The sequence below is a fragment of the Anopheles cruzii genome, chromosome 3 (assembly GCF_943734635.1).
Source record: "Anopheles cruzii chromosome 3, idAnoCruzAS_RS32_06, whole genome shotgun sequence".
NCBI classification, from domain to species: domain Eukaryota; kingdom Metazoa; phylum Arthropoda; class Insecta; order Diptera; family Culicidae; genus Anopheles; species Anopheles cruzii.
This window is the reverse complement of record NC_069145.1, coordinates 55,175,979-55,201,383: the sequence shown is the minus strand read 5'-3', so window position 1 is coordinate 55,201,383 and position 25,405 is coordinate 55,175,979. Positions and strand designations below refer to the sequence as shown.

Sequence of the window (25,405 nt, the reverse complement as noted above, 5' to 3'; positions counted from 1 at the left end):
AACGAATGAAGATGATCAGTTTAGTAGCTGATTGCTTCATTTATTTTTAGTTCATATTCAATTTCGCCACGCTTTTGTTAATTGTCTTATATTGTATTTAAAAAAAAAAACGGGCATAATGCTTTGTATATTAGTACCATTGCTCTTTCCTTAATCCTTATTCCCTATTCTTCTTCCCGTCTTATGTCGCCTGATCTTTTGTACATCCTCTCTATGTTTATGGCTTCTCTTAATACAAAATATATAAAATACCGACATGTGTCGTCACGTCACTGCATCAATAATTACACCATTTTGCATCCAACATACAAATCATCCATTTGACCGACTAAATAGTTTTACTTTACAAAATATTTATTGTTCTCTTCCCTACTTTAACCCGAAATCCGCGCCCGCCGGATTTAACAGGCGCTCGCAAAGCCTCTGCTGGAGACGTCAGTGAACGACGGGCGCTTCGAGAACGGCTAAAATGCAAAAGCTTCCGTTGGTATTTGGAAAATATTTACCCCGAAAGCCAAATGCCACTCGACTACTACTTCCTTGGGGAGGTAATTATGATGCTTCGAAATGCCATGCGTTTGCGTCGTTGTCACTGTCCAACTTCCTCCCACAGATTCGAAACGTTGAGTCGCAAAACTGTCTTGATACGATGGGACGGAAGGCGAACGAAAAGATCGGTAGCAGTTACTGCCATGGTCTAGGTGGAAATCAGGTATTTGCTTACACCAAGCGGCACCAAATTATGTCGGACGATAACTGTCTCGACGCATCGAACGCGCTAGGACCGGTGAACCTGGTCCGATGCCATGGTATGGCCGGCAATCAAGAGTGGATATACGATGAAGAGGTAAGTTAGTGTCCGTGATGTCGCGGTAACGTTCTTTGCATATGTAGAATTAGCACACCTAATGACTGCACAGCTAGCAACAGAAACTCCGAACCTAGTTGTGCTTCACAAGAGGTGCTACTATTTTGGATACATTGATTTACAACTTTGAAGTTAACATTATGTAAACCTACTTTTATTCGCGAGGCGTTCTGCGACAGAAATGTGATACACATTTTGTTTTCGCTCTTTTGTTGCAGGAAAAGACTATCAAGCACGTTAACAGTGGCAACTGTTTAACACGACCATCGCACGAGGACCCTTCGACGCCTCTGTTACGACCGTGTAGCACATTCTCTCCCGGTCAACAGTGGCTGATGCAGTCCAAGTTCAAGTGGCAAGCCCACCACGACAATCACATCGGTGAGGACAGATAAGACGCACTGCTCGGTGCACGATCTGCACACACTCGTGGACAGCCAAAGTCCTTAGCAGTGTCCATCGATCGTCACAGAAGTAGTAGCAGCAGCGGTCACAATCGGGTGGCAGATACCCACACCAGGGGATCGTACTGAGGATGCTTTTCCAACAAAGGTGGTGTTGAACTTCTCCCCACCGCATGGGAGTAGCTGCCGATTGAAAGCGACGAATATGCGACGTATCGTGATAATCGTGATCGTGATAAACTGCGGTGATGAATCTGATCGTCGACTTGCCATTGCATCAGTGTTTCTGATGCAGAACGTTGGTACCACAGAAGAGAAAGCATTCATATCTAAAGGAATATCGAATAGGCGGATAGTAACGTGTTACATAGTCATGTTACAATAAGCTAAGACCTCCGCAAGGAACACCATGCTCATTGCTTACACACTGCGCACTATGAGTTGAACTGAACAGAATGTGTGCGTCCATTGTTTTTAGTAACTGTAGGTTAAACGTATTTGAAATATGTTCCACCCACCCTTCATGTTGCACCAATGTACCATAGATATTGAAGGTCATATTTTACGCGGCCCGTATTCGGTTTTAGTACGTGCCCCATAAATCATAGCGTTTGGTATTCGGGTTCCTGTTGTTAAAATGCAACGTTCTTGTTGTTATTAATTCATGTTTCTGTTTTACTGGGTGCTTTTAAAATCTAAATGAAACAATTTGAGCATATCATACGAACCTGTTTTGCAAAACTTACGATTACGCAATTAAAATTCAATTATTGAGAACGTTACCCTTCTCTTTTGAGTACTGTCAATAGGTAGCTTCCGTTCGTTCAGTGAGAAATGGTTCCTTTATTTCTTTCTTTCGAACTCTCACGTCGCTTTATCTGTTTTATAGCCTATCTTACAACCTCTACCCAACAAACACGTTCTGCAGCAATGTTGTAAGAATCGCAACACAAAAGAACTTGGACCATTTGCATTTAGAAAGTAAATTAAAACAGGAAACGTGAAGAATATCCAAACCAGCTCATCGCAACAAAATTATAAATTGAATTATAACAAAAATTGTCGTACTCCTCCGACACACCGCAAACGCTGTATACACGGTGAAAATAGCGCAAAGTGCAATCAAATTCGGCAGATCGCGAAACATTGTAAGTAAAGCAGTGTGGTTGAGTTTAACGTAAGGCGATATTGTACATAAATATCAGTCGAAATAGTAACATACAACATGATAGAAGGAAGAAGATAATGTTACAAGACATGCAAGAGAATAGGCGACGTTTTCAGCGAATGATATCATCTATTTGTACAGATATCATCTATTTGTAGTCGGATAAACAAACGTGTGAAAAAGCAAGGCGAATGATATCAGACAAAGTATATTGCTTGTTCCATTAACGTGAACATGCATTCTGCAAGTGTGCCCGTGATTTGAACTGTAGGTTTAGAAATAAATCATTTAGGAAACGGTGCATGAAAGTGGCATACGGAGAAAAAAAAACAAAGAAAGAGAACGATGTGTAAATGTAACGCGTCCACACAGTTAAAAAAAATGAAGTAAATTCAATGGTGCAACAGTGCGAAAACAACGTATATACACAGAACTACAGCTTCTGTGAGGCCGCACATGTATAGTTAAAATAGTTCGTGACATGTTTCGCGTTAAGTTAAGCGTAACCCAATGGAAGCAGCAACGTCGTCGCTGTTTAACGCTAACGTGGAAATGGAGCGGCGGAAGAGGGACAGAAGGAAATGATGTTAAATGAAATTACTATTATTATACATGAGTGAGTTCTGCTGCTCAACTATCCTCAATGCCACCTTCAAAAGTCAAATGTGAAAGATTCCAAAATTGATTGTTTTTAATTTTTTTCCTTAAAGCATCCGCCGCGGGGCCAAAGGTCGACTGAAAGGATGCATAGACCAATCTTGTGTACTGAAAATGGCGTTGAATGGGAGAATCTACAAAAGTTTCTTTCCGTTTTCCTAAGTTGCATTCTTTTAAACGATCGTAAGAATTAGTTATAGAATAATACGTTGATTATAGAATAATGAACAGAGAAAGTATAACATTTTATCGCGATACGATCGCATGCTCGCTCGCTTTTTTATGATTTGTGCATTAGCTTAAAGTTTTACCGATGGACAACCGAGTCGAAGTGATTTGGATAATCAAATGCTTGAACGTAAAGTTCAGCACACGTGTTGAGCGATGAAATGGGTTTGCTTCTTAATTCTTCATTATTTCTTTTTAACGCTTGCATCTCAAATTTTATACTGCAGGGTGATGGTGTGCAATTTATTATATGTAGTTTAGTCTTGCGTTTATCTTTGTGCGTCTCTGATTTAATACCTATGCTTACTACAAATTCATTATTTCTGGCTGCGAAAGCATAAACAGATTGATATTTGAATCCGACGCTTCCTATATCTGCAACAATAATGCTCGTGTTAAAGAAAGCACGGAGTTGTTACTATGGTTCCCCTTAGACATAGCCGTACCTCTTAAGTTTAGCTGCTTTTAGGATAAACCAATTTATGGGGAGGCATCTTCGTCCTTTTAAAACATTCGCCGATGGTATTGTCATACAGTCAAAAAAATATCAAAATTCTCGCCAAATCTACTTGTACCAAACAATAGAAATTTGATCTGTTCAGTATTATATAAAACACAAGAGACGACATCTACATGGACTAGTAAAACAAACGAACGAATACATTCCCTCATTTAAAGCAAACAACAGGATAGTAGAATTTATATAATTTTTGCAGTCTTATCAATTGTAAACCGACCGATGCTACCGACAAGTACGCAATTGCCATTGATCGGTTAATCCGTCTCTACCAGTTCTATCAGTACGCCAGAAAACTCAGATTTCCATAAGTCAAACGAAACCAATGACTGCTCTATAGCTTCCGACACCTTTTGAGTGAACCGCTTCTTAATGCTCTATGCGTTTTATTTTTTAACATAAGACAGAGAAAAACGGACTCCTCAGAGACACTTCCATCGGGTAGCTTCCTTTGTGTTTTTTAATACTTTACCCTAAGCAAGGGATCGAGTCCGCATAAAATACACTGAAAGTCCAGCTAGCCGCGCTAAACAAGGCGCAAAACAGACACACGAATTGCAGCATATCACATAGCCATTACTGTATAAAGTTTTGATTGGTTGGTTAACTAGAAATGGGATTGAATTGTTATAAGTAGTGGGTCCAGATTGGAGGGAGCAAAGGAAGTTGAACGTTGTCAGCGTAACTATTTAAAATCCATCTAACATAGAACCGAATCAATCAATTTTGCCCGAGGCCGCTGGAGAGAAATTATCAGGGGAAAATCGTTATTCAGCACAAAAAAAATCTGCGATAGGAGGCAAAGTAGGATATTGTTTGCTTAACATGTTGCTGGAAAAGGATAATCGTCCCTTGGACGGGAGTGTTTAAAAAAAAACAAAGCTATATTCATTATTTTGCGTATTTGCTATTCCATTTTTATTTCAACCGTAGAGCAACAAAAACCTAATAGTGAATGAATCGCGGATAGCGATCAATGTGCAGAACAAAAGCGAAACCTGTAAATCCTGTGTAACCTGTGAAATAACAGGATAAGAGTTGTTCTCGTCGTTGTGAAAGGCAGGCACGTTCGATGAAATGATTTTTTATAAAGCAACGCATACGAAAAGGAAAATGGTGTTAGCGTTCTCGAATTGCCTTTGGGAGCAATCCGAGCAGTTTATTTCCACTATCGACAAAGAATTCGAAACAAAACTAGCGATCGTTAGATAGCTGGTTTTTTAGGATGCATTCATGCGAAACTTCTTCAGCAGGGCCACGGCACGCTCATGTTGCTGGCCTAAACGGGCCAGGACAAGGCTTTGGATGTGTTTCAATAGTTCGATTGCGTTCCTGCCGCGGAGTATCTGCCCATCGATCATCGTATCCACCAGCGCCTCGTAGCCACCGATCGGACGGTACCGAAAATCGACTTGCTTCAGAAACTCAATCAACAACTCGGAAGCTTGATGTCTGTTCCCCTGGAAAACCTTCTGTACGATCGCCGGGTATGGTTCGTCGCTGTAAATTACAAGTTCCTCCAATTTGTTCTGTGCTTCCGGTAGTTTACCAGCAATGATTTTATCCGCCACCAGCGAGATTAGTAAGTTTTCGTTTTCCTGCCGTTGCTTCTCGAGCTCCTTCACGCTAGTCGCCAGTTGTTGCTCAGCCTCCTTTATTTTACGACGTAGAACATTTAGCGCAGAACGATTCTGAGCACTAACTTGCCCGGCCAGCTGTTCAAGTTTCTGAGTCAAATCTCGCTTTTGCTGTTCGTAGCTATTTTTACGTGCCCGATACTCCCAAACATTATCGTTGATGTGGAACTTTAGTCGCTGGTAGCTCTCCTGTAGTCGGCGTACGGAATTACGCATGCGTGTCAATTGCGTCGTGCAGGTTGGATTAGATGCCGGAAGTACCGCCGTTTCCTCAGATTCCGACTCTTCCGATTCCTCCGACGTTGGGTCAAGCTCCATGTCCTCCAGCAGGTTGACTAAGGAGTCCAGCTCATCCGCTGCCATCGTACACTTCCGCACACCCGATTGACTGCGCTGGGAGTGGCTCTGCTGCGGTAGTGTCGCCACTAAAGCAAACACTAAAAGTCCAATTGCGACGGAAGTTCCGGTATTTCGAAAAATGCACATTTTGTATAAATATGTACTCCCTATGGTTCGTGAAAGGATTGTATGAGCGATCGAACGGTTTGCGACTGAGTCAAAATATACCAAGCTACCCACGCCTGGTCAGTACACTGAATGACTAGTGCCTGAAGCTGATAACTGAAGCATTGATCCCGCAGGGAAATACCAGCAGGATTGATAAGAATTCTCTCATAACATGATGCAGCGGACGAACAATTGTATGAGACAAGCTTTCAACAGTAAAGAATCTTCGATGATCTTTTGCGAGATTCGTTTTGTGTGCTTGTTTGCGAGAGTCCCTTGTAACTGATGATGGGTTTAAGACTTTTTTTGCACTCCTGAATCACTCAACTCGTTACGAATATGGCCCTAGCCCAACGTCTCTCGGGGGAAATATTACTCGACTCAACAAACGACATCGTCATTTGAAACGTGTGAGATTTATACAATGATCGTAGAAGTTCATTGTGGGAATCACGTTGATAGAAGGAATGGTTATTTTGATGAAAAAGCTGCGATTGTCAAGATCCTTTGATTTCAAGATAGAGAACGATCGACAATAAAAGCAACCTTTTGTCTGATCTATGTTCAGGTAATGAAAACATAAATGAACAAGAAACTACAAAAATGCTTTTCATTACATGAAATAAATGTTTATTTAATCTAACGTAAACTTATAACTTAAATAGATCGAATACGATCTAGATTTTCCGTAATTAAGCTTTTTCGTCCATGAAGGTGGCCAAAAGGACATCCCGTTTGCTTAAGCCATTACAATCGTGGGTCGCGAGAGTCACATCTACCTTGTTGTAAACATTAAACCACTCTGGATGGTGATCCATTTTTTCTGCCTTTAACGCCACCCCGGTCATAAAAGCAAAAGCTTGGTTGAAGTTTTTGAAAACGAACTTTTTCTGGAGTGCATCACGACCCTCGACCATGGTCCACCCGTTGGCGAATAGTGGCTGCAGCAGTTGTTTTCGCTCTTCCTCATTTAGTAGTGGAATCTGTGCCGGTTACATTCGAACAGGCATCGGAAAAAAGAAAGAGTAAAGTGATAATGACATCCTGAAATGCAGCTCTTGTTGCTGCTCTTTTAGTTCACTGCTCACCATTTTTCTACTGGCAGCCTGCGTGGTGCCAAACGATCTAAGATGGGTGGTTATGAGATTCGAATAAAAGGATCGAAATATCCTTGATCGTTCCTCCAATTGTCTGGTTCTTTGCAATGTAGCAAGACTAATGAAATAGAAAGACTACCCGTTAGTTGTGACGAACCAGTAACTTCAAGCCGGAGCAACTCGTTATCTCCACAAGCCAAAGTTAAAGAGAGGGTGAAGTAGAGCGTTTTCTCTCAACAGTTCAGTGAAAAAAGCATCAACATGATGCAGCATTTGCAGAAGCAGCAAAACATTGAACATGTTCAATACAACAACAAGAAAGCAAACGCATCAATGCAGCGGCACTCGTTGCTGAGGATTCTGAGGATCTGAGGATTCCCTCCAGATCGGACATTTGGCCGGGTCTGTCTAGCCGTAATTACATACACTGGTCCTTGGAGTGCCGGCCGGAACATGGCCTTGTAACAACCTAATTTCATTTCAACTTGTTAGCGGTTTGTTTTTCACTACACAATTTGACAGATTCCAGCTGATAATGCATCGCCAAGTGCCACAGTTGATTACACGTAACGCGTAACGTAGGTAACGTGTCTATCGCAAATGTGTCACAAAACCCAATGTTTATTTTTGTTTTTTTTATTTAGTGCAAAACTATAATAGAAACAAGCCGAGACGCTCCGCGAATTTCGGATAGTTGTGTAGAAACTAGGGTAAAAAACTGTCAAAGGGTGAAGAGTGGTTCGTTTTAACATTTTCCAATACTTCTAGATCAAATATCTTTGCGTGATTGACTGCAACAGCATTTTCTTACATAATTAGCCAACGATAATAAAACAATAACGTAGACAACATGTTACAAATTGTTAGAAGATTTCACGCCAGCCAGTATTGTAGCACTCAACGTTGTTCGAAGCTGATTGATAGCGCTTTGAGGGTCGATCATGCCGGCGAGTTGGGAGCAAATCAAATTTACCGTGGACAGATGGCAGTTCTTGGTAAGTCGCGGAGTCAAACTTTTCAACACTTTAATAGCAGCACAATTAATTCAATTTGCTATGATAAGAAGATATGATGATAATCTAACTTTGTATCTTTTGCTTAACCGTAGGTCACACGAAGGTGGGAAAAACCATTCAGCACATGTGGGAGCAGGAAAAAGCGCACAAGGAAGAGTTCGATCGCTTGATAATAAAATATCGTGCCCGTCCGACCGCACTGTTACCATTCTGGAATGTGGCCGGCTTTGCGTTGGGAGCCGGAACGGCCCTGCTTGGCGAAAAAGCGGCAATGGCATGCACGGTGGCGGTCGAGTCGGTTATTGTTGAGCACTACAACGATCAGCTGCGCAGGCTGATGGACGATCCGCAGTTCACCGACCGCGAGCTATTGCAGACGATACAACGGTTCCGGGATGAGGAGCAAGAGCACCACGATACGGGGTTGGAGCACGGTGCAAAGCAGGCACCATTCTATGAAGCCCTAACAGAAGTTATTAAACTTGGCTGTCGAACGGCGATCAAAATAGCGGAACGTGTCTAAAGTGATGGGAAATCGGTCATTCACGGTATAGCGGAAAATCGACAAAACTACTGGTTGCTGCTTACTTTATAATGTGAATTAAAGAAGTACAGTAACCCTGCAGAAGTACTTAAACAGAGCATGGTGTATCAATTCTACGTAATTGTGCGTGTTCGATTCTATTCCTAATCGTTACATTTCTTATTTTTACCGTTACTTCTATATATTTCTTATCGTTACTTCTATTTAAAGTCTAACTTACCTAACATGTATTGTTCAGTTTTTAGCGGATGGTTCACAGTTTACACACTTTCGGTCCGATTTTCATCAAATATACACTGTTTTACTGGAAAATATGTAGTCTTTCAAAAGATAGCTTCATAATGCCTCTCCTATAGATGGTCATTATTGGTGAAAAACTCTAGCAATCGATTTTCACAATCTTCTCCAAATCTCAATTTATTCAGGAAGTTTTGAAGTGCCCGAACAAGGTGATAATCGTTTGGTGCAAGGCCCGGACTATACGACTATCGATCGAAGACACTTTTGCCTTAGCAAATATGAGGTAATGTCTCGACATAAGTTGCATTAAACAGTTAAACTTAACGTCATAATTCATTTTTCTCTTGTCTGAAGTGAAAGAAAAACCAATGTTTCGTCTTCAAATCATACAATTTATTCTTTTAGTCAATTTTTTATCCCTTACAGAGTACGCAATAGTCAAAAGTAGGTAGTCACGATAAAATATACATAAATAATCGTAAATGCTAGAAAACGCCCGTTTAGCCTATCGGAAGAAAAAATACTTTCACGTTACACACAATCGCACCGTCTTATCGTACGCCTCGCACTAATACGTTGCACCAATCTTAGGCTACGTTCATTGTTTAGTTACCTTTCTCAAATTTTCTAAAGTGTTACACGTTTCGATACTGTTTTGTTTTCGCTACCAATCTTTCGTTTACATATTGTTTTACTACTTCATCTTTGGAGGCCTTCGTCCAGTTACAGCGTTCCTTCACTTTTGTACCCTATACGCTTCTGGGTGGGAGTGTTAGTAAAATTTATCAGGCTGCTTATGTTTAGGGGGAACACTTTCCCTGGGACACCACATTAAAAATCCAAATATCCAAAATCTTTTTTCCAGCTTCCAACAGTGGCCCATAACAGCAATTAACTACTTTCTATTTCACGTTTCATAGCAGTAAAATACTGCTGTATTACTCATTTTCATGCAGTTAATATTAAAACTAGCCACAATGCGAATATTGCTTGCTCGCCATTCGGATTTGTTTTTTTTTTCACACATATTCTTTCGCACGAGGTAATACAGTAAGGCACGTTCGAGGACAGATTCAGTAACTATGAAATGAAATGAAATAACGGGATGTAGTACGCAAACCCTAAGCCGACCGATAGGGGCGAGCATTCCATTTTCAACTGTCCAATCATCAGATCAGTCGGTTCTGCTTCAGATAGTGAATGAGAAGGGCGTGGATGAACTTGTACTGGGCGAGCGATGGTATGATGTTGTCCCGCTGCTGACGTATCTGTCCGATCAGACGAGGAATGTCGATGTCCTGTAAGAGAATGGCACACAGTGTGAACAGTGAACATCATAAACAATTGAAAAGGGAGCAACGCCACCAACCTGATTATGATCGAGTGTGTAGAGTAAAAGATCGGCTACCAGTGTGACACCCGTACGACCACCGCCTTCATTGCAATGTATTAAAACCGGTGGATTGGTGTTGTGCGATGGCGGTACTTCACCGTTCGAGGCCAGTCGTACAGAGTTGAGTTCCTCGAGAAAGCCTACGGATGGACACACACGAGTGTCAATTAGGGTACCGCCAACAGTTGATGGAGCGAGTTTGAAGAGTCTTACCCAAAAAATGTCCAACATCGGCGGGACAGTTTTGATCGGCCCACTCGGTGTAGGATAGGTGCCAGACCGATCTGTAGCGACGGCTCTGTGTATGGTACACTCTCAGTTTGCTCGTCGTACAGCGATCGGTTTCCTGAGAAAATTCTCGCCACACTTGATACTGTTTACGTGGCACAAGAAAAGTAAGGAACAAAGCAGAAAATATAATTGTTGTTGCTCGATCCGCTCACGGTATCGCTTTATCCTGTACCTGTCCATACTCGAGGCACCGCTCACTGGTTTGCGGTATATAAGTAAGCTCTTTGGATAGTTGCACCAGCAGATAGACGTCCGCCTCCCAAACGCATTGCCAAAAAATGTGTGTCGTCACCTTATCGTGCGGGCTTTCGGCCACGATGTAGAATCGTTGTTTGTTGCCAACCGTGCTCTGTACAGATAGACAAAAGAACAAATTGAGCATCTCTTAATCATTGGCTTAAAATGATCAACCTAAGCCGAAGGTTGATCACGCGCCATGCAAATCGGTGATCTCGATGACAACCGCATCTCGCCTACTTACAGTTATGTGTGAAGCATTGACGTAGCCCACCCGATTGTCGCGCGTTGGCGTCAGCCGCACCCGGTTATTGTCGTACGGCAGATAGGTCGGATTGGAGTTCTTGTTCTTGTTCTCTTCCGCCAGCGCGCAGGTGTAGGTTGCACTATCGCTGCGCTTTGGAATCCGTTCAAACTCACAGAACAGTTGCGGTTCCGCCAGCTTGGATTCGAGCAGCGAACACTGGTTTGAAAAGATAGAAAAGCCGAACATACAAGGTCTCTGAAATGACCACCGATTATATTGTTTCTTACCAGCTTCTCCTTGCTAATATTCGCCGGAAGTGGCTGAAGTCGCGGTAGTCCCGTTGACCACCGATGCCTCAGCTGTCCGCCGCCACTCTCACCCGACCCGTCACCCGACGAAGCACTTGCCGTACTGTTTGGGGCCACCTCCATCGAACCCTTCTTCTTGCGATCCTTCTCGCGGCCCAGCGTGGCACTCTTTTGTTTGTCGGCCGAGTGCTTCGATCTGCCACCGCCCAATATCTCCCACAGGCGCCTCCGCTTGGTTTCCTTTACCGACGACGATGCCGACACGGACGAGGTGTCGGCAGCCACAGTTAATTTGAAGATAGCATTGTCTGCACCACCAGTGTTGGTGGTGGTGATACTGGTTCTACTACCGCCACTGCCTCCCAAATTCGTCGAGCCGGCCGTTATCGAGCTGATGCCGGAATCGTTGTGGCCTCCGTTTGTTCGTCCCGAAATCCCTACTGAACCACTCTGGGCCGTTTCGTTGAGCGTCGTGTAGCTTGAGTATTGTGACGAGTCGAGTACGTTGTTTGATGAGTGTGATCGGTTAATCACGCTAGGTGGTGGTGCCGCTAGCCCGGACGCTGCTGCTGCTGTCGTCATCGGGATGCTTTGAGTGCCCGCTTCGTTTATCTTCGCCTGTAGCATACTTTGCAGTGCCCCCGGTGAGGGTTGCCTGTTGCCCTCCGCAGCCATCGCAGTCGCAATCGCAGGTACCGTGGAAGTTGGGACGTTCGTACCGCTGGGCGTCTGTGGTTGTGGTGGTGTGGGGATTGGCCGTGGTCCACACGGTACGCTCGAGGTGCGACTGCGAACCGATATCGCAGTGCTGATCGGCTCAGCAGTTTCGCTCATCCAAGGAAGTGGCACATTTTCGTAGATAGGTTCGATCGAACCGTTGATCTGCTGCGAGGAACGATTCAGATGCACCTTCGACGCTAGGCCAATGTGACCGTTGGCGATAGAGACCGCCGCCGGTGGTGCGCTGGAGGTGGCATGGTACGGGGTCTGACTTTCGCCCACGGAACCACTGGCACTATTGCTAAGCAGAAGATGCTCCACACCGCCCGGGACGTAGTAGAAAACCTTGCCGGTCGGTTGACTAGCGGAGGACAGATGTCCCGCGCCACCGGGAGGATTCGAGTTCGGTTCGATAAAGTTCAGATTCTCGTACGTTCCGTGCGGAAGCATGGTTTGGGAGTGGTGCAGCTGGTGCGGTGCGGTTCCGCCCATTCCCGGGTGCCACATGTGGCCACTGTGCGAAAGGTGCATCAGCTGATGGGGTGGTGCCGCGTGGTGTAGATGGCTGAGCAGCGGTCGGGACGAGACCAGATCCGGACTGGAACCGGACACCTGCGCACTGCGTAGCCCCAGGAGCGCACGGTGGGAAGCAAGATCTGGCGTCGAAGTGGAGCTCAGCCGATTGGCCGGATACGGTGGGGGAGGTTTCACGAGGCGCATCATTTTGAAGCGATGCGTCAGGCCGTAATCGGACGCATCCGAGTAGTGCGGACCGATAACGTGGTGGGTCGTGGTGTGATGGGTAACATCCGGATAGGGTTGCTGTTGCTGCTGCTGCAGATGTTGTCCGTAGTAAGAAACATCCGGCTGGCTGCCGCTAATGCTGTAGTCGAGCTGATGGTGGGCTGCCTGTTGCGCGTGTCCGGTGGGATCCGATATGGGCATTTGCGAAGCCGAAAGATGCAGCAGACTGCCATTTAACAGTCGCACGTCGTTACTGCTCGAGCGATACTTTTGCTGGATGGCCGTTTCGTAGTCCGGAGCCGGTCGATAGGTCGGTAGCAGAGCCTTCAGACGCTCCCGGTCGGGTGTTAGATTGTTATTGCTCAGATCCAAGCACGACGAGCTTTGGGCCCGATTGATCAGCGAAGTATTCGAACCTCCGCCTGGATTAATGGGCAGCCCCCAGGTAGCGGAACCCATCTGGTTCGCGTACCCCGAATTGAGGTTAATGTCGAGCGCCGAAGCTTGCAGCGATGTACGCGACGTTTGCATCATACTGCCGGGGTTCGCATTCAGGTTGCCGATGCTGCCACCGACACCGTGTGCGATCGATGCACTGCTCGATGACATCAATCCAATCCCGCCGCCGCCCCCTGGTTGCGTTTCGATGATTGTGGTGCCCGCGGGCGCACCGTTCCACATGGAGGACGCGTGCGAGGGCCACCCGGAACCACTCTGATATGCTGCGGCTGCTGCGGCGACCTGTTGTGCCTGCGTTGCTCCCGCCGAAGAGGGAGCCAGCTGTGTGGCGTGGTATTGCGGCTCGTGCAGCAGATCGTCCCGGCTGTCGTTCAGATTGTCGCCCATGTTCTGAAACAAATTCAGGTTCATCTGGCTCGCTTGGGCTTGGTTTTGTTCGTACGTAACGAAGAATCGATGCTGCAGTGCGCACAGCTTCCAGATGTACCGACCGGTGGCCACGTCCGCTACCGTGAAGCCGGAACTTTCCCGTGCCACGGTGCACTCGATGTTGAACACCCGCTTGTGGTTGACAACGTTCGTAATGTCACGCCACGGGTAGAATCGGTTTTCCTCGCTTGCCACGATAATACCCGACACTGAGATTCCGAGCGTCACCTCGACGCCACTTTCGTTTTTCGCCATGAACGTCTCCTGACCGTACCCGTCCAGCTGCTGGCAGGCGGAGATGTACGATTCCTCCGCGTCGCCCTGCGGACAGTTGTGCAACTCGTGTGCCTGCTGGATGACCTGCTCCGTCAGTGCCTCGAGCAGATTCGCTTGCACCATCTCTTGCGGGAACGCCAGCAACGTCTTCAGGTAGTCGACCGTGTGACGATCCTGGTGGTTACCGTACTCCGCCTGGCGGCTGTAGTTCGCCAGGATGACGGCCTGCCGTGGGTCGCAACTGATTCGGCCCTCCACGACGTCGTGCTTCAGCTGCAGAAAGTAGTAGTTTCGAGTGCCCTCATCTTTCAGCAAACTGACCCCCGAAAGCACGTAGTACATCACGCGCAGATGGAGCACCTTCGTGTTGGCGGAATACTTCTCCAGCTGGCGGCTAAGGGGCCGCTCAAGGTCCACCCATCGTAGCTCGTCGTTCGTTCCCTTCACCACGTACCGGAGACCGAAGAACTCCGGCTGCTGGATCGATATCCTTTGGCACACATTCTCCAAACACTCTTGGCCCGTGCTTTCCGAGCTGAGCGTGCAGTCGATCTTCGTGGATGAATCTAAAACCGAGAGTAAGAGAGAGAAAATGTTTAGTAAGATCAGATCAAGACCGATAGCCGCGCAAATTCCGGGGAAGCTCCCCTGCTTTGGCGGTGCAAATGCAATCACGGCAATATCTTTTGTGCACACGTGTGTGCAATCGGTAAACGGCCTTCTTATCTCCAAAGGGGTTGCAATCGTTGTCTGATTTGTCCGACCGAAGCGCGATAAAACGAGGTCGTGAGTGGATCGACTTTAAACGTGCGTCAACAATTCCGCGATCGATTCATTGTGCACTGACAACCAATGCAACAGACCCGAGAGTTGATAGATGATTCAATGGATGGATATGCTCGTTCACGGGGCCATATTGTGCACTTCTTTTATCTTTGTGCGATACTTGTGTGCGTACAAGATTCGTACAAAGTGAGAATTTTAATTCGCAAAACGTGCCTTGTGACGAACGCATTAAATGTTGATATTTTCAGGGATAGTTCGTGGTTCGTAACCTTCCGATTGTTACAAAACCGACTTGAAGGGCAAAGTGCAAGAAAACCAACAAAAAAATACAACACACAATGGTTTCCCGAAAGCCCGAGCCCGGTGTCTACCGTTGGCTCGTCCCAAGTATGTTAAATTAGCCACCGGCAATTGACTGACTGTCCGCCGGCTACGTGACAATGGCATTCCGCGCGGCCCAGTGACGTATCGAGAGTTCCCGGGGGGAGGTGGTGCTGGGGATGCCAGGCAAGGGGACAGCCCGAGCCAAGGACACAAACGACGACGACGACGACAACGGCGGCGGCGATATGGGACTGCAAATTGCCGAGTGCACAACGATAATCAAAGCATTATGGTTTAATCACGGCGTACGTGTGTGGTGGGGTTAAAGGCAAAGCAACGTAAGGTTTGCGATCAAACCGGGAACACTTCCTAATCGCCTTATCGTGCGGGGGGTCTTTGCGGATCACGGAACTGTGCGAAACTGGGGACCGATGCACCGTCAGTTTCCGGTGTCTATTTTGCACACTCATCCCTAAAGCCTCCCAAGCTCTTGATTTCTCAAGCTTGATTTACTTGTTTCGCAATTGGCAATTTTTATGGCCCATAAGTGACTGCCGGTCACGGTTTGTACCGTAAATTCGCTCGCAATCCTACAGCAATTGTTTGTTTATGTTAGCCACAATTTGGAGCATTGCATGGTTCGCCCCTTTTTCGGTTTTATCGGTCATTTTTCATCAATCAAGCTTAAAAACACAATCACATATACACTTGAAAACAAAGCACTGGCCAGAAATTGGCCACCTTGCGCTCTTATCGTCACATTCCGCGGTTGGAAGTTGCACAAATACACACACGGAGAAAATACACAAACGCTAGGGTAGGCCGTAAATTTGACTAATCTTCTCCTTTAGCGTGTGTTTTAGCACCTTAGGGAATGTATGGCATACATCGGCGAGTGTTATAAAACGAAGCTCGAGAGAGAATGTAAACAGTTTAGCTTTAAATTATATTTTATGGCACATCTAAAACCATAGATTGTCGCAGTCCAGCCTCGGCTGGGCAGAGTTGAGTACACGAGCTCCCCTTTTTATCCTTGAGTAGAAATTAACAAGCTTTCAAATTAAAACAGTGCCGTTTTGTGCGTTCGAAACTTACTTAAAATCGTTACAGTTAACTCGACCATGATCGTTGAGAGAGATCGATCGTTGTTTCACGATCGCATTATTGGCACACCAGATACACTACCCTGCACTACTGCGCACTGTTGAGTTCACTAGCGTAGGCAGCCTGCGTCGTGTAACTGGCCACCTTTTTTCTTGGTACGGGTTTTACAGTCACCCTGCCCCCGGTGTGATCGGTGTTACACCTCGCTAGGATCGAGACGGTCGATTATTGCCAATGACATCATCGGAATCGCATCGACAGGCAGCTTTGCAACTTGTGCGATCGGGAGAACAATTCGTCGCGACCTCGTCAGACTCCTTTCGGCATGGTTTGGCTGGTTAGACGACGACGACCACCCGTCATTTCAACCTCGTCTCAATTTCGGCGGCGTGAGAATTCTTGACAAAGACAAAACCAAGCCGGGCGGTGCGGAGATGCGCCACCAACAATACCTGGCCGCCAAAAGCCAAAGCCAAAGAGCTTTCGCCCACGAACAAGATGGCCGCGGCCGCGGTTGGGAGTGAAGCGGATGACACGAATAGAGACCGACCAGGGCACACGGAAGGAAGAAAGCCAAAAATATCCGACGCTCGGGGTCCGGTATCCAGGAGGGACTGGACTAACTAATCACTACGCACATTCACGGAGGCCCCGCGCACACACCGAGAAGCCCCATTCATTGCCGCAGTCAATCACATTCACATGTGGTGGGCGACAGCGTTGTTAGCCGGTGCGATAAGTTCCTTCAGCAACAACAGGCTTTACGGGTGGTGAGAACACCAATCGGAACTTGCAAACAAAAAGACCAACGTTCCAATAATCACATAAAATACGGGTTAGTAAGGGGTCGTTTGCAATCAAACAATTCAAATCGATTCCCGATTTAACATTCACTATCAGCCAAATATTAATGGGTAATGGCTGACAATTAATCCATTACTTTCACGATAGATGATTTTAGTGATCGATATCTCGCGAAGTATTGATCGTACAGTTTCAAATTTGTACTCGTTTTAAAGCTGAAACTTTACACTTAAAAAATGCTGTCACTATTTTTTGTTTTCTCCATTCAGTTGTGAGTTAGCGCGTACGAACGATGGAAGTCAACAAAGAGAAAATTCGCTACATTTCACAGTTTTTCTTTGAAAAAGGTGAAAACTCAAGCTAGGTCGCTAAAATTTTGCATGGTGCCAATACTCTAACAGCTAGATACGATAAATTTTGGTTTCGTCGACCCGTTTCAGTTATTTTTTATGTTAAAGATGCACGTCGCCCAGGCAGACACTTCATCGAAAATTTCGATAAAATCACAGAAATAATCAAAGTTGATCGGCGTATTAGAAATCAGAGCATCGGCCAGGAGCTAAACATTGACCAACAAACACACGACCAACACCAACTGAGTCATTTGCGCAAAACTCGATTTAGAAAGAAGCTCGATGTTTGAGTGCCACATCAATTGACGCCGAAAAACATGATGGATCGTATGGCCATCGGCGAAGTTTTTGCCAAACGGAACGAAATCAAATCATTCCTTAAACGGATTGGTACTGGGGATGAGAAATGGGTCACTTACGACAATATTGTGTGAAATCGGTCGTGATCTAAGCGTGGTGAAGCATCTTACCCGGTGGTCAAACCAAGACTTACGGCCACTAACGTTTTACTGGGTGGGACTTGAAAGGAACCTATTAAGAGCTGCTTCCGGTATAGCCAAACACGAAATTCAGATCTCTACTGTCAATAACTGCACCGTTCAAAGCTAGCAATTGGCCATAAACGACCAAAATCGGCCAACGGAAGAGGTGTTGTGTTCCATCAGGACAACAAAATGTCACACACGTCTTTAGTGAATTGACAGAAAGCCCGGGAACTTGGTTGGGAAGTTTTAATTCTTCCGCCTTATAGTCCGGACCCTGCCTCAAGCCTTTTCGAACATTACAAAAAAAATCCTGAGTGATGAAAAACTGAGATCAAAAAAGGTTTGTGAAAATAGATTGCACGTGTTTTTCGCCGATAACGACTAAGCCTCATGAGGAATCATGAAGGTATTTTAAAAAAAGGCAACAAATTTTCCAACAAAATGGAACCTGTTGGAAACCTGTTAAATATAGTTTGGAATTTCACCCAAAAATAGTGGATTACTTTTTAGCCAACCTAATATAACTCATTTTACAACTTCTTCCCCAGTGTCAAATAATACAAATTTTTTTTTTCTAAAAAATACAATCAATTAGTGTACGTTCAAGCGTTACAAGCACTTATCAAACTTGGCGCTCGTCGCCATCCATTTCGGGAACTTTATTATGGCGGGCACAGTACCTGCCCGAAGGTGTATCGTGACTCAGGGGGCAGCAGGACTATACGCCCGTCGCGGACCAGCCACAATACCACACAGCAACAGCAGCAGCAGCAGACACAGTCGTCGCGAGTGTTGGTGGCCGGCCGCGCCACCCTCGCACGCCGACCCTCGTGTCTTACGCGTTTGTCGTCACGCATTCCAAGCAATTGCACCACGCGGACACGCGGTGCGCTTTGGAGGCGTCGTTGCGCGACACACCAAAGGTGAGCGAAGCTAGGTTAGTGCGCCTTATCAGCTCTCCACCAACAAACGGTGCTCTGGCAAGCTTTGGTGTGTGATGCTGAAGATGTTTGCGACACACGGATGTTTGCGACACCGTAAGTGGAACCGGGAGCCCCCCGGGGGGGGGGGGCAAGGTTAAAAAGTGTGACTGAATGCCGGCGTAGGTGGTGGAGCCAGTGGGGTAGTTTATACGCTTGGCTTCAACTCAAACAGGTTGACGCGATTTTACCTATTTTGTAAATGAAGCGGCACGCGGGAAGGAAGGAATTAGTATGCTCGGTATGCGGCTCGGCGAACGTAGGAAACATGGAAAACAATGGAACACTAAGGCTTAGAATCGAAATACGTTGCGAAACGTTTGAAATTTACCAAATAGGCAATTACCAAAAAAAATCTCCGATTGTGTCTCAACTAATGCCATGAACAGCTCATATGAGTATAGCAAAATATAAGCGATGAAAGGTCAATAGGTTGCTCGCCTCTAGGAATTTAATCTATCTTACGCGCGCTTTGCTAATTAAGAGTCTGTTTACAGTGTGTTATCGATAGCAAAAAAAACATGCTATCACCCCACATTCTTATCCGCCCACTGCTGGATGTATCCGTGATAGCGGCAAAGCAGTGTCGTCGTCTGGCGCCCCAGATAGCCGCATTCCACCAGATATCATCCGAGATGGATGTAAATATTTGCACACAGCGCCCGTACCGTATATTCTTCCCATTCCGACGTGGCTCCGGGGGCCAAGGGTCGTAAAGGAGTTGCGCGATCGGATTGTCGAAACAGTGCGCATCACGCGGCGGCACTAGGACTGGGAAGGTGTTTTTCCAAGATAACAACAATGATAAGTGACGCTCAAAATGTTTATACCAAATTGAATGTCTGTGCGTGAAGAGTTTTATGAGAATGGTAAAAGATCGTTGAGCATCAAAAGCTTGTACTGTGTACCAAAAAGGTGCAAACACAGGCCTAGCATCTAACGCAGATGTTCATTAGCAAGAGCGGAGAAGAAAAAAAAGATGAACACAAATTCTGCATATTCCGCTCGAGGTGAATGAACACTAAATGGAATTATTAGCAAGACCGATGATGTACGATACGGTTCCCCAGCATGCAGAAAGTATGCTGCTAACGTGTTTTCGGCCCCCTAGGCCCTACCCTAGGCAACATGAAAACCAAAAAGGGGCAAAACGCATGAAAACATAACGGTTACTACCGCCCGACCGACCCACTGCCACGCCGATGAGGCACCTTTTTTTCGAACCCATCAGCACACTCCATTTTCGCACGGACCGCGCATTGAAATGCACACGATGACGTAGACGATCCTCACTCGGAGTATGAAATTGGCAATCGTACTGATCGGTTCGGAATTCGTGTGCTCACTATTCGTCCGTCTCCTCCAGAGGATTGCCAACCGTTGAAGGCATGACAAAAAAAAGAACAAGGAAACAGGTTGTGTGACAGGTTTGGCAATTTTAGACAGAATGCGCCAGGGTATTAGTTACCTTCGTTTTTTCATATACCTGTTTTATGAGCCGAATCGAATCGTGCAAAAATTAGCAACCGTCGGTTTCGGCAACATATCGATAGACAATTGAGAGATCACTCTGTATAACCGGCCCTGATCGATTCGAATGCCGGAAGGTTGAGTTTAATTGAGCCAGCTTGACATTGCAGGTTGCATCACCCTCGGTCCCCTAAATTATGCCTGTTACCTGTTCGGACCAAGAGAGGGATGGTGGAGTGCTGCATGAGCCTCAATGCTCATCGTGGCCCCTTTGGGCACGGTTGTCATTGAACGCGTCGCCTCGTGGAATGTTCTTTTTAAGGTTTTATTCTGGCTGTGTACCGTCATCAAACGTCCGGTTTTACGGGGTTCGCCGTTTGTGATCGGATGCGTGCCGCACGGACCGGAAACGATTCGTGTGTAAACAGTCTACCCATCATCAACCCCCTAACGTATCTGTTTATGAGGCCTGAACGGGTTTCAGGGTTCATACGCAACAGTAGACTTGGTCATCTAACTTTACTGAAACAGAGTTATTATAACTGATAGCTTACCGTACCTCAAACAAGTCAATATAACAACTTTATTGCATAAAATAGAAAATTAAATAACAAATGAAGAACCCTTTAGTAAATGAGGAATTAATAATGATACTCCGGATACATTCTATAAAATGGCTTGATGATCACCCACGAATAGTCATTCGTCAAAAATAAAGTTCCGGGTATTTTCTAGTGACTCACCCCACGTAACGTGTGCATATATAAACTACAGTGTGTTCCAAGAAAAAGACAAAATTGGCTTGAGAAAAGCTTACTAATTCAACGGAATGCGTAATCGCGCGAAGCAAACGTTCCGTATTTCCTTTTCCCACCGTGGCGCTTAAGACCTATTTCTACCCTCCCTGAGTCGGTTCCACCTGATTCATACACCTGGTTAGTGTAATACAATAGGCCGTCCAGGTGGCCGGAAACTACTCACCCAGATGATCGACCGATATGACAAACAGGCTCTTGGACATAACATTGTAGTGGCGGGATTTTTTCAGCTTCAGCTTAAACGGCATTTTGAGTGTGCGATGGGGGAGACCAAAACTTCCAAAAGTTTTGGATATGCCTCTCCTCGATAGCGTTAGATCTGCAAAAACTCGTTAAAACTCTTCGCCTTTGTGTTTATGTTTTTACTTGTACGGTTCTTCCGAAAAGGGTGATCGGATGGCGCTTTTGATCTTCCCTCAAACGCGCGCGCGTCACACGACCGAAATATTCACGATAATTAAAACCACAAAACACAAACCAGAAAGCCAGAGAATACGAACTAGCCAAACGGGCCGTTCCAGGCCCGGAATATGCCCGTCTGACGCCGTTTGTTTTTTTCTTTCTCTTCCCGAACATTCAACATTAATATCGAGCTAATTACACTTGCGCTTGACACTCGATCACATGCTTTCTCTTTCTTTCTCTTTCCGTGGTCACTGTTGGCCTTTTTTTGTGTGTGAACGCGGCCACCTTTCGTCCGCTACCAGAGCGTTGCATCCGCGACCGTCGGCTCCTTTTTGCTGCCGGCTCGTGGCAGAACCACCACAGAACCCCTCGAACTCGAACGCGAACTCGAATGGTTTGCTTCGCTGCGTCCGCTTAGCGCACTGGACACGACGAAACCGATTGCGGCAGCACACGCAGCAGTTGCGTTGCATTTGCACCGCATTTTTGTCTCACTTTCAACATCGGCAGAGCGCTTGAGCGGCGGCGGCGGCGGCGGCCGAGTGGCCGAGGGAAGAAGGACTCGATTTCCACGCCAGCCAACGTCTGACACGCAGACAGTCGAAGGGTGAATCAAACTGGTCAGCGTGGCCACGCTGGTCACCGATCATGGTGTGTCGTATTGCACTTTGATGGCGCTCGGTTGTGCTGCGTTTTTATCATTGGTCGTATCACGGTGGAGGGTCACAGGTCAGCTAGCATTCCCAGCACCGCCGAATGGACCGTGCCGTTCGCGGAAGCTGCGCGCCACGATCGATTTCTCTAAATTTATCCAAACACTCTTCACGACACGGAGGCGGTTTACCACCACCACGTCGAAACTTTCTTCTTGGGCCGCGTCGCGCCGTGCCACGGCAGAAGATCGGTGGCGATCACTCGCGATTTCAGCGCAGGAGGGAAGGTTTACTAACAAAACATTACATACACGGAGAGAACGCGGCACACAGCCACACAGAGGCTAACGATCACAAGTGCACCGTGTCACAAAAACCGAACAGGAATGGCCGCAAAACCGGACACACGAATGTGAGACCATTGGCCGAACTTAAGGTTACTCTAATATGCAGGTTACTCCCAGCGCTGGCGGGCTTCGTTAACGTTCGTTAAGAAAGCATGAGCAAATTCCACGATCTGCATCGATATGTAAATAAATGCTTCTGTCATCAACAACACTACTCGTGGCAACTCCAAATAAAAAAAGAAACGTATGCGCTGCTGCAAAATGAAAGAGCGTGTATAACACACCAATATTCGCCGGAATTTCGTTAACGCACCTGACCCAAGCTACGCGGCTCTTGGTTGAACCTGTAGTTTGTAGCTATCTTAGCCTAACCAAAATAGAAATGGCTCATCGAGAAAAGTGACGCAGCGCTGTAATTTTCGTGGGGTAGGACAAGTACGTTATTGGTGCATAAACGATTGATTATGAAGCAGAAAAAATATCTGAGGTATTCATTAGCTAATTATTGGTTAATTTTGTCTTCCAACACCATCGTAACATATATTCATCGAAACCTGTTCTTCCAGCTCCGAGCCCTGAATGCAACCCTGAAAACGTCGAATCTTCGTTAAGCTGTCTGGTGACGGTTTTGACTTTTCCAATCGAAGCAAAATAAATCAGATATTCACTCGTTCGCTCCGAAATATAGCGACAAATCGGTGCGCACGGAAAAATGTCCGCACCAGCCACGGCGGCACTGGCCCACACGAGACGAGTGTGCTCGCTGTACAAGAAATCCTTGCGAAACCTTGAATCGTGGTACGATAGAAGGTAAGACTCGCAACGGAACAACAGTCAAAAAAACAGTGTTTGTTCCTCCGTTACTTATGTAATTTCTGCACCGGAGACTTGCTTGGATCAGTTCCCTGAAAGACAGAAATGACTGAGTTGTATACGCTTACAGGCACATTTTTCGCTACCATGCAACGCTGATGCGAGCACGCTTTGATCAGCATAAAACCGAGAACGATCCGGCAAAGGTTGCCCAACTGTTGACGGACGGTGAGAAGGAACTGTTCGAAAAACAGCACTATCAGCCGAAGAAATGTAAGTGCGCGCTGGGTCCGTCTCTTTTTTTAAATATATATTTCGCTCATGTTTTTCTTTTTCACAGTCCCAATGTCCCCTGGAGGTGTGGCTTTCGAGCGGGAAGTGATCCCACCGGACTGGGTGCTCGATTATTGGCACCCCCTAGAGAAGGCACAGTTCCCGGACTATTTTGCGCGCCGCGAAAAGCGCAAGGAAGAGTACGTCGTCTGGTGGGAAAAGCAGTACGGAAAAGCGCCAGCTTCCGATTCTTCCCACCACTAACCGGGACCGATGGACCGGATGATGGAGCTCGTTTCTAGTGGTGTACAAATAATCAAGGGAGTGAGTGTAGGATTCGTTTGGTGAAAACAAAACTATTGAAAGCTATTTATCTGCGGGGCTTTGTGTGTGATTCGTACAAGATGACATCGGTGATGCAAGAAGAAACGAGTTTTTCACGCCTTTCACCGGACCTACGTCGTAGCGAACAGGTACAATAAGTTCTTGGCAAACTGCACGATCTCCGAGCCACCCAGTTTCGATTGACCGTAGACACGATCGACGAATGATATTGGCACTTCACCGATAGTGTAATGCAGTTGACGTGCTCGCACGATCATTTCCATTTGAAACACGTATCCTTTCGAAGTGCAACGCGATATCAGCTCCTTCAGCACTTCCTTACGGTACAGGCGGAACGAACCGGTCAGATCCGACGCGTTCGGACGCAGCAGCAGCTGCGAAAGAAAGTTGGCGCCACGCGATATCAGCTTTCGTTTAAAGTCCCATCCATACACACCACCGGAGCCTTTGTAGCGCGTGCCGGACACTACGTCATAGTTGCCTTGCTGCTGCAGTTCTATGAACTGTGGAATGAATTTTGGCTGCCGGAGGAGAGACACACATATTAAGCAAATCGGTCAAATGCTCAAAGTCAATCAGCGATGGCGAACTTACGTGATGGCTCAGATCGGCGTCCATGATGATGATGTAGTTACCGGTGGCGTGCTCTATCCCATGAATGTAGGCCGTGCCGAGACCTAGTTTGGCGGCTCGAGGTCGGAGCAAAATGCGGTTCTCACCATATATCTTTTGCAGTTGCTTGGCCACCTCCAGTGTTCCATCGGGACTGCCATCGTCGATGACAATAACTTCGTAATTGATTTTACTTGTAGGCGACGGTGGGAAACAATCTGATAAGCTTCGTTCGTCATGATATAGGTTTATTCAATTAAAACTTACGCTTCTTGCATATATTTTACAATTAACCATATGATGATCGGAAGATTCTCCCGCTCGTTGTAGGTTGGCAAAAGGATAGAATATTTATCTGCACCCATCACTGTGTATTTGCGTACTGGTATTTGGATTTAGTGTACGGAACCGATTCTTTCAGCGATTTGCTCTGTTCTAAACATTGGATTGGATTGGAACACATAAACAAATTCCACGTCAAATCGTCGCATCGACGTTTTTTGTGCCAGATGGATATTCGATGTTTTCTTCAGGGTTGGGTAACGCCGCCAATAAACGTATAATGTTGCTGCTTGTTTCGAATGTTCTTAAAATGTGCTTTAATTTTGTTTGAATAACTTTGAATATAGTAAGAGACATTTCATGACCATTAACATAAAGTTTATCATAACTTTGGAGCTCTGATGGCTTGTAGCATTTACAACTTAACGAATCATCGAACGATAAAACGCGCAGCACTGCTTTGTTTGACGTTTTAAACATCAAACACCGCATGGGAGCGCAAACGGGTAGAAAAAACGTGAAATAGTGCGGTGAGCACGAGATTTGGCTAATTTCGTATTAATA

General features: G+C 46.0%; 7 protein-coding genes across 7 annotated transcripts in view; 3 read left to right on the top strand and 4 right to left on the bottom strand.

Moving 5' to 3' along the window:
- Positions 1-1,780, top strand: part of LOC128275686 (polypeptide N-acetylgalactosaminyltransferase 5) — a 46,346-nt gene extending 44,566 nt beyond the window's left edge. Inside the window, exons 8-10 of the mRNA XM_053014274.1 lie at positions 409-548; positions 614-847; positions 1,087-1,780. Coding sequence (XP_052870234.1) covers positions 409-548; positions 614-847; positions 1,087-1,263 — 551 coding nt within the window. The 3' untranslated portion in view covers positions 1,264-1,780. The remainder of the gene's footprint in view (positions 1-408; positions 549-613; positions 848-1,086) is intronic.
- Positions 1,781-4,720: 2,940 nt separating this feature from the next.
- On the bottom strand, positions 4,721-6,046 carry LOC128275620 (uncharacterized). Its single transcript, XM_053014182.1, has one exon. The coding sequence runs from the start codon at positions 5,963-5,965 to the stop codon at positions 5,063-5,065; it is 903 nt and encodes a 300-aa protein (XP_052870142.1). The 5' UTR covers positions 5,966-6,046; the 3' UTR covers positions 4,721-5,062.
- A 590-nt stretch (positions 6,047-6,636) lies between these two features.
- On the bottom strand, positions 6,637-7,593 carry LOC128273282 (pterin-4-alpha-carbinolamine dehydratase-like). Its single transcript, XM_053011217.1, has 3 exons — positions 7,510-7,593; positions 7,075-7,201; positions 6,637-6,969 (listed from the first exon to the last, which is right to left on the bottom strand). Exons 1-3 carry the CDS (start codon positions 7,560-7,562, stop codon positions 6,679-6,681), a joined length of 471 nt encoding a protein of 156 aa, XP_052867177.1. The 5' UTR covers positions 7,563-7,593; the 3' UTR covers positions 6,637-6,678.
- A 132-nt stretch (positions 7,594-7,725) lies between these two features.
- Positions 7,726-8,932, top strand: LOC128272362 (5-demethoxyubiquinone hydroxylase, mitochondrial). The gene is made up of 3 exons (XM_053010157.1): positions 7,726-7,793; positions 7,852-8,078; positions 8,192-8,932. Exons 2-3 carry the CDS (start codon positions 7,934-7,936, stop codon positions 8,620-8,622), a joined length of 576 nt encoding a protein of 191 aa, XP_052866117.1. The 5' UTR covers positions 7,726-7,793; positions 7,852-7,933; the 3' UTR covers positions 8,623-8,932.
- Positions 8,933-9,280: 348 nt separating this feature from the next.
- LOC128271315 (tyrosine-protein phosphatase non-receptor type 14) lies at positions 9,281-21,359 on the bottom strand. Its single transcript, XM_053008779.1, has 7 exons — positions 21,275-21,359; positions 11,339-14,553; positions 11,049-11,267; positions 10,740-10,916; positions 10,490-10,649; positions 10,253-10,416; positions 9,281-10,181 (listed from the first exon to the last, which is right to left on the bottom strand). The coding sequence occupies exons 1-7, from the start codon at positions 21,357-21,359 to the stop codon at positions 10,053-10,055; spliced, it is 4,149 nt and encodes a 1,382-aa protein (XP_052864739.1). The 3' UTR covers positions 9,281-10,052.
- Positions 21,360-23,141: 1,782 nt separating this feature from the next.
- Positions 23,142-23,980, top strand: LOC128275406 (NADH dehydrogenase [ubiquinone] 1 beta subcomplex subunit 9). Its single transcript, XM_053013894.1, has 3 exons — positions 23,142-23,326; positions 23,460-23,602; positions 23,670-23,980. Exons 1-3 carry the CDS (start codon positions 23,229-23,231, stop codon positions 23,864-23,866), a joined length of 438 nt encoding a protein of 145 aa, XP_052869854.1. The 5' UTR covers positions 23,142-23,228; the 3' UTR covers positions 23,867-23,980.
- On the bottom strand, positions 23,672-24,982 carry LOC128275405 (dolichol-phosphate mannosyltransferase subunit 1). The gene is made up of 3 exons (XM_053013893.1): positions 24,827-24,982; positions 24,542-24,752; positions 23,672-24,468 (listed from the first exon to the last, which is right to left on the bottom strand). The coding sequence occupies exons 1-3, from the start codon at positions 24,922-24,924 to the stop codon at positions 24,058-24,060; spliced, it is 720 nt and encodes a 239-aa protein (XP_052869853.1). The 5' UTR covers positions 24,925-24,982; the 3' UTR covers positions 23,672-24,057.
- Between the last annotated feature and the right edge of the window lie 423 nt (positions 24,983-25,405).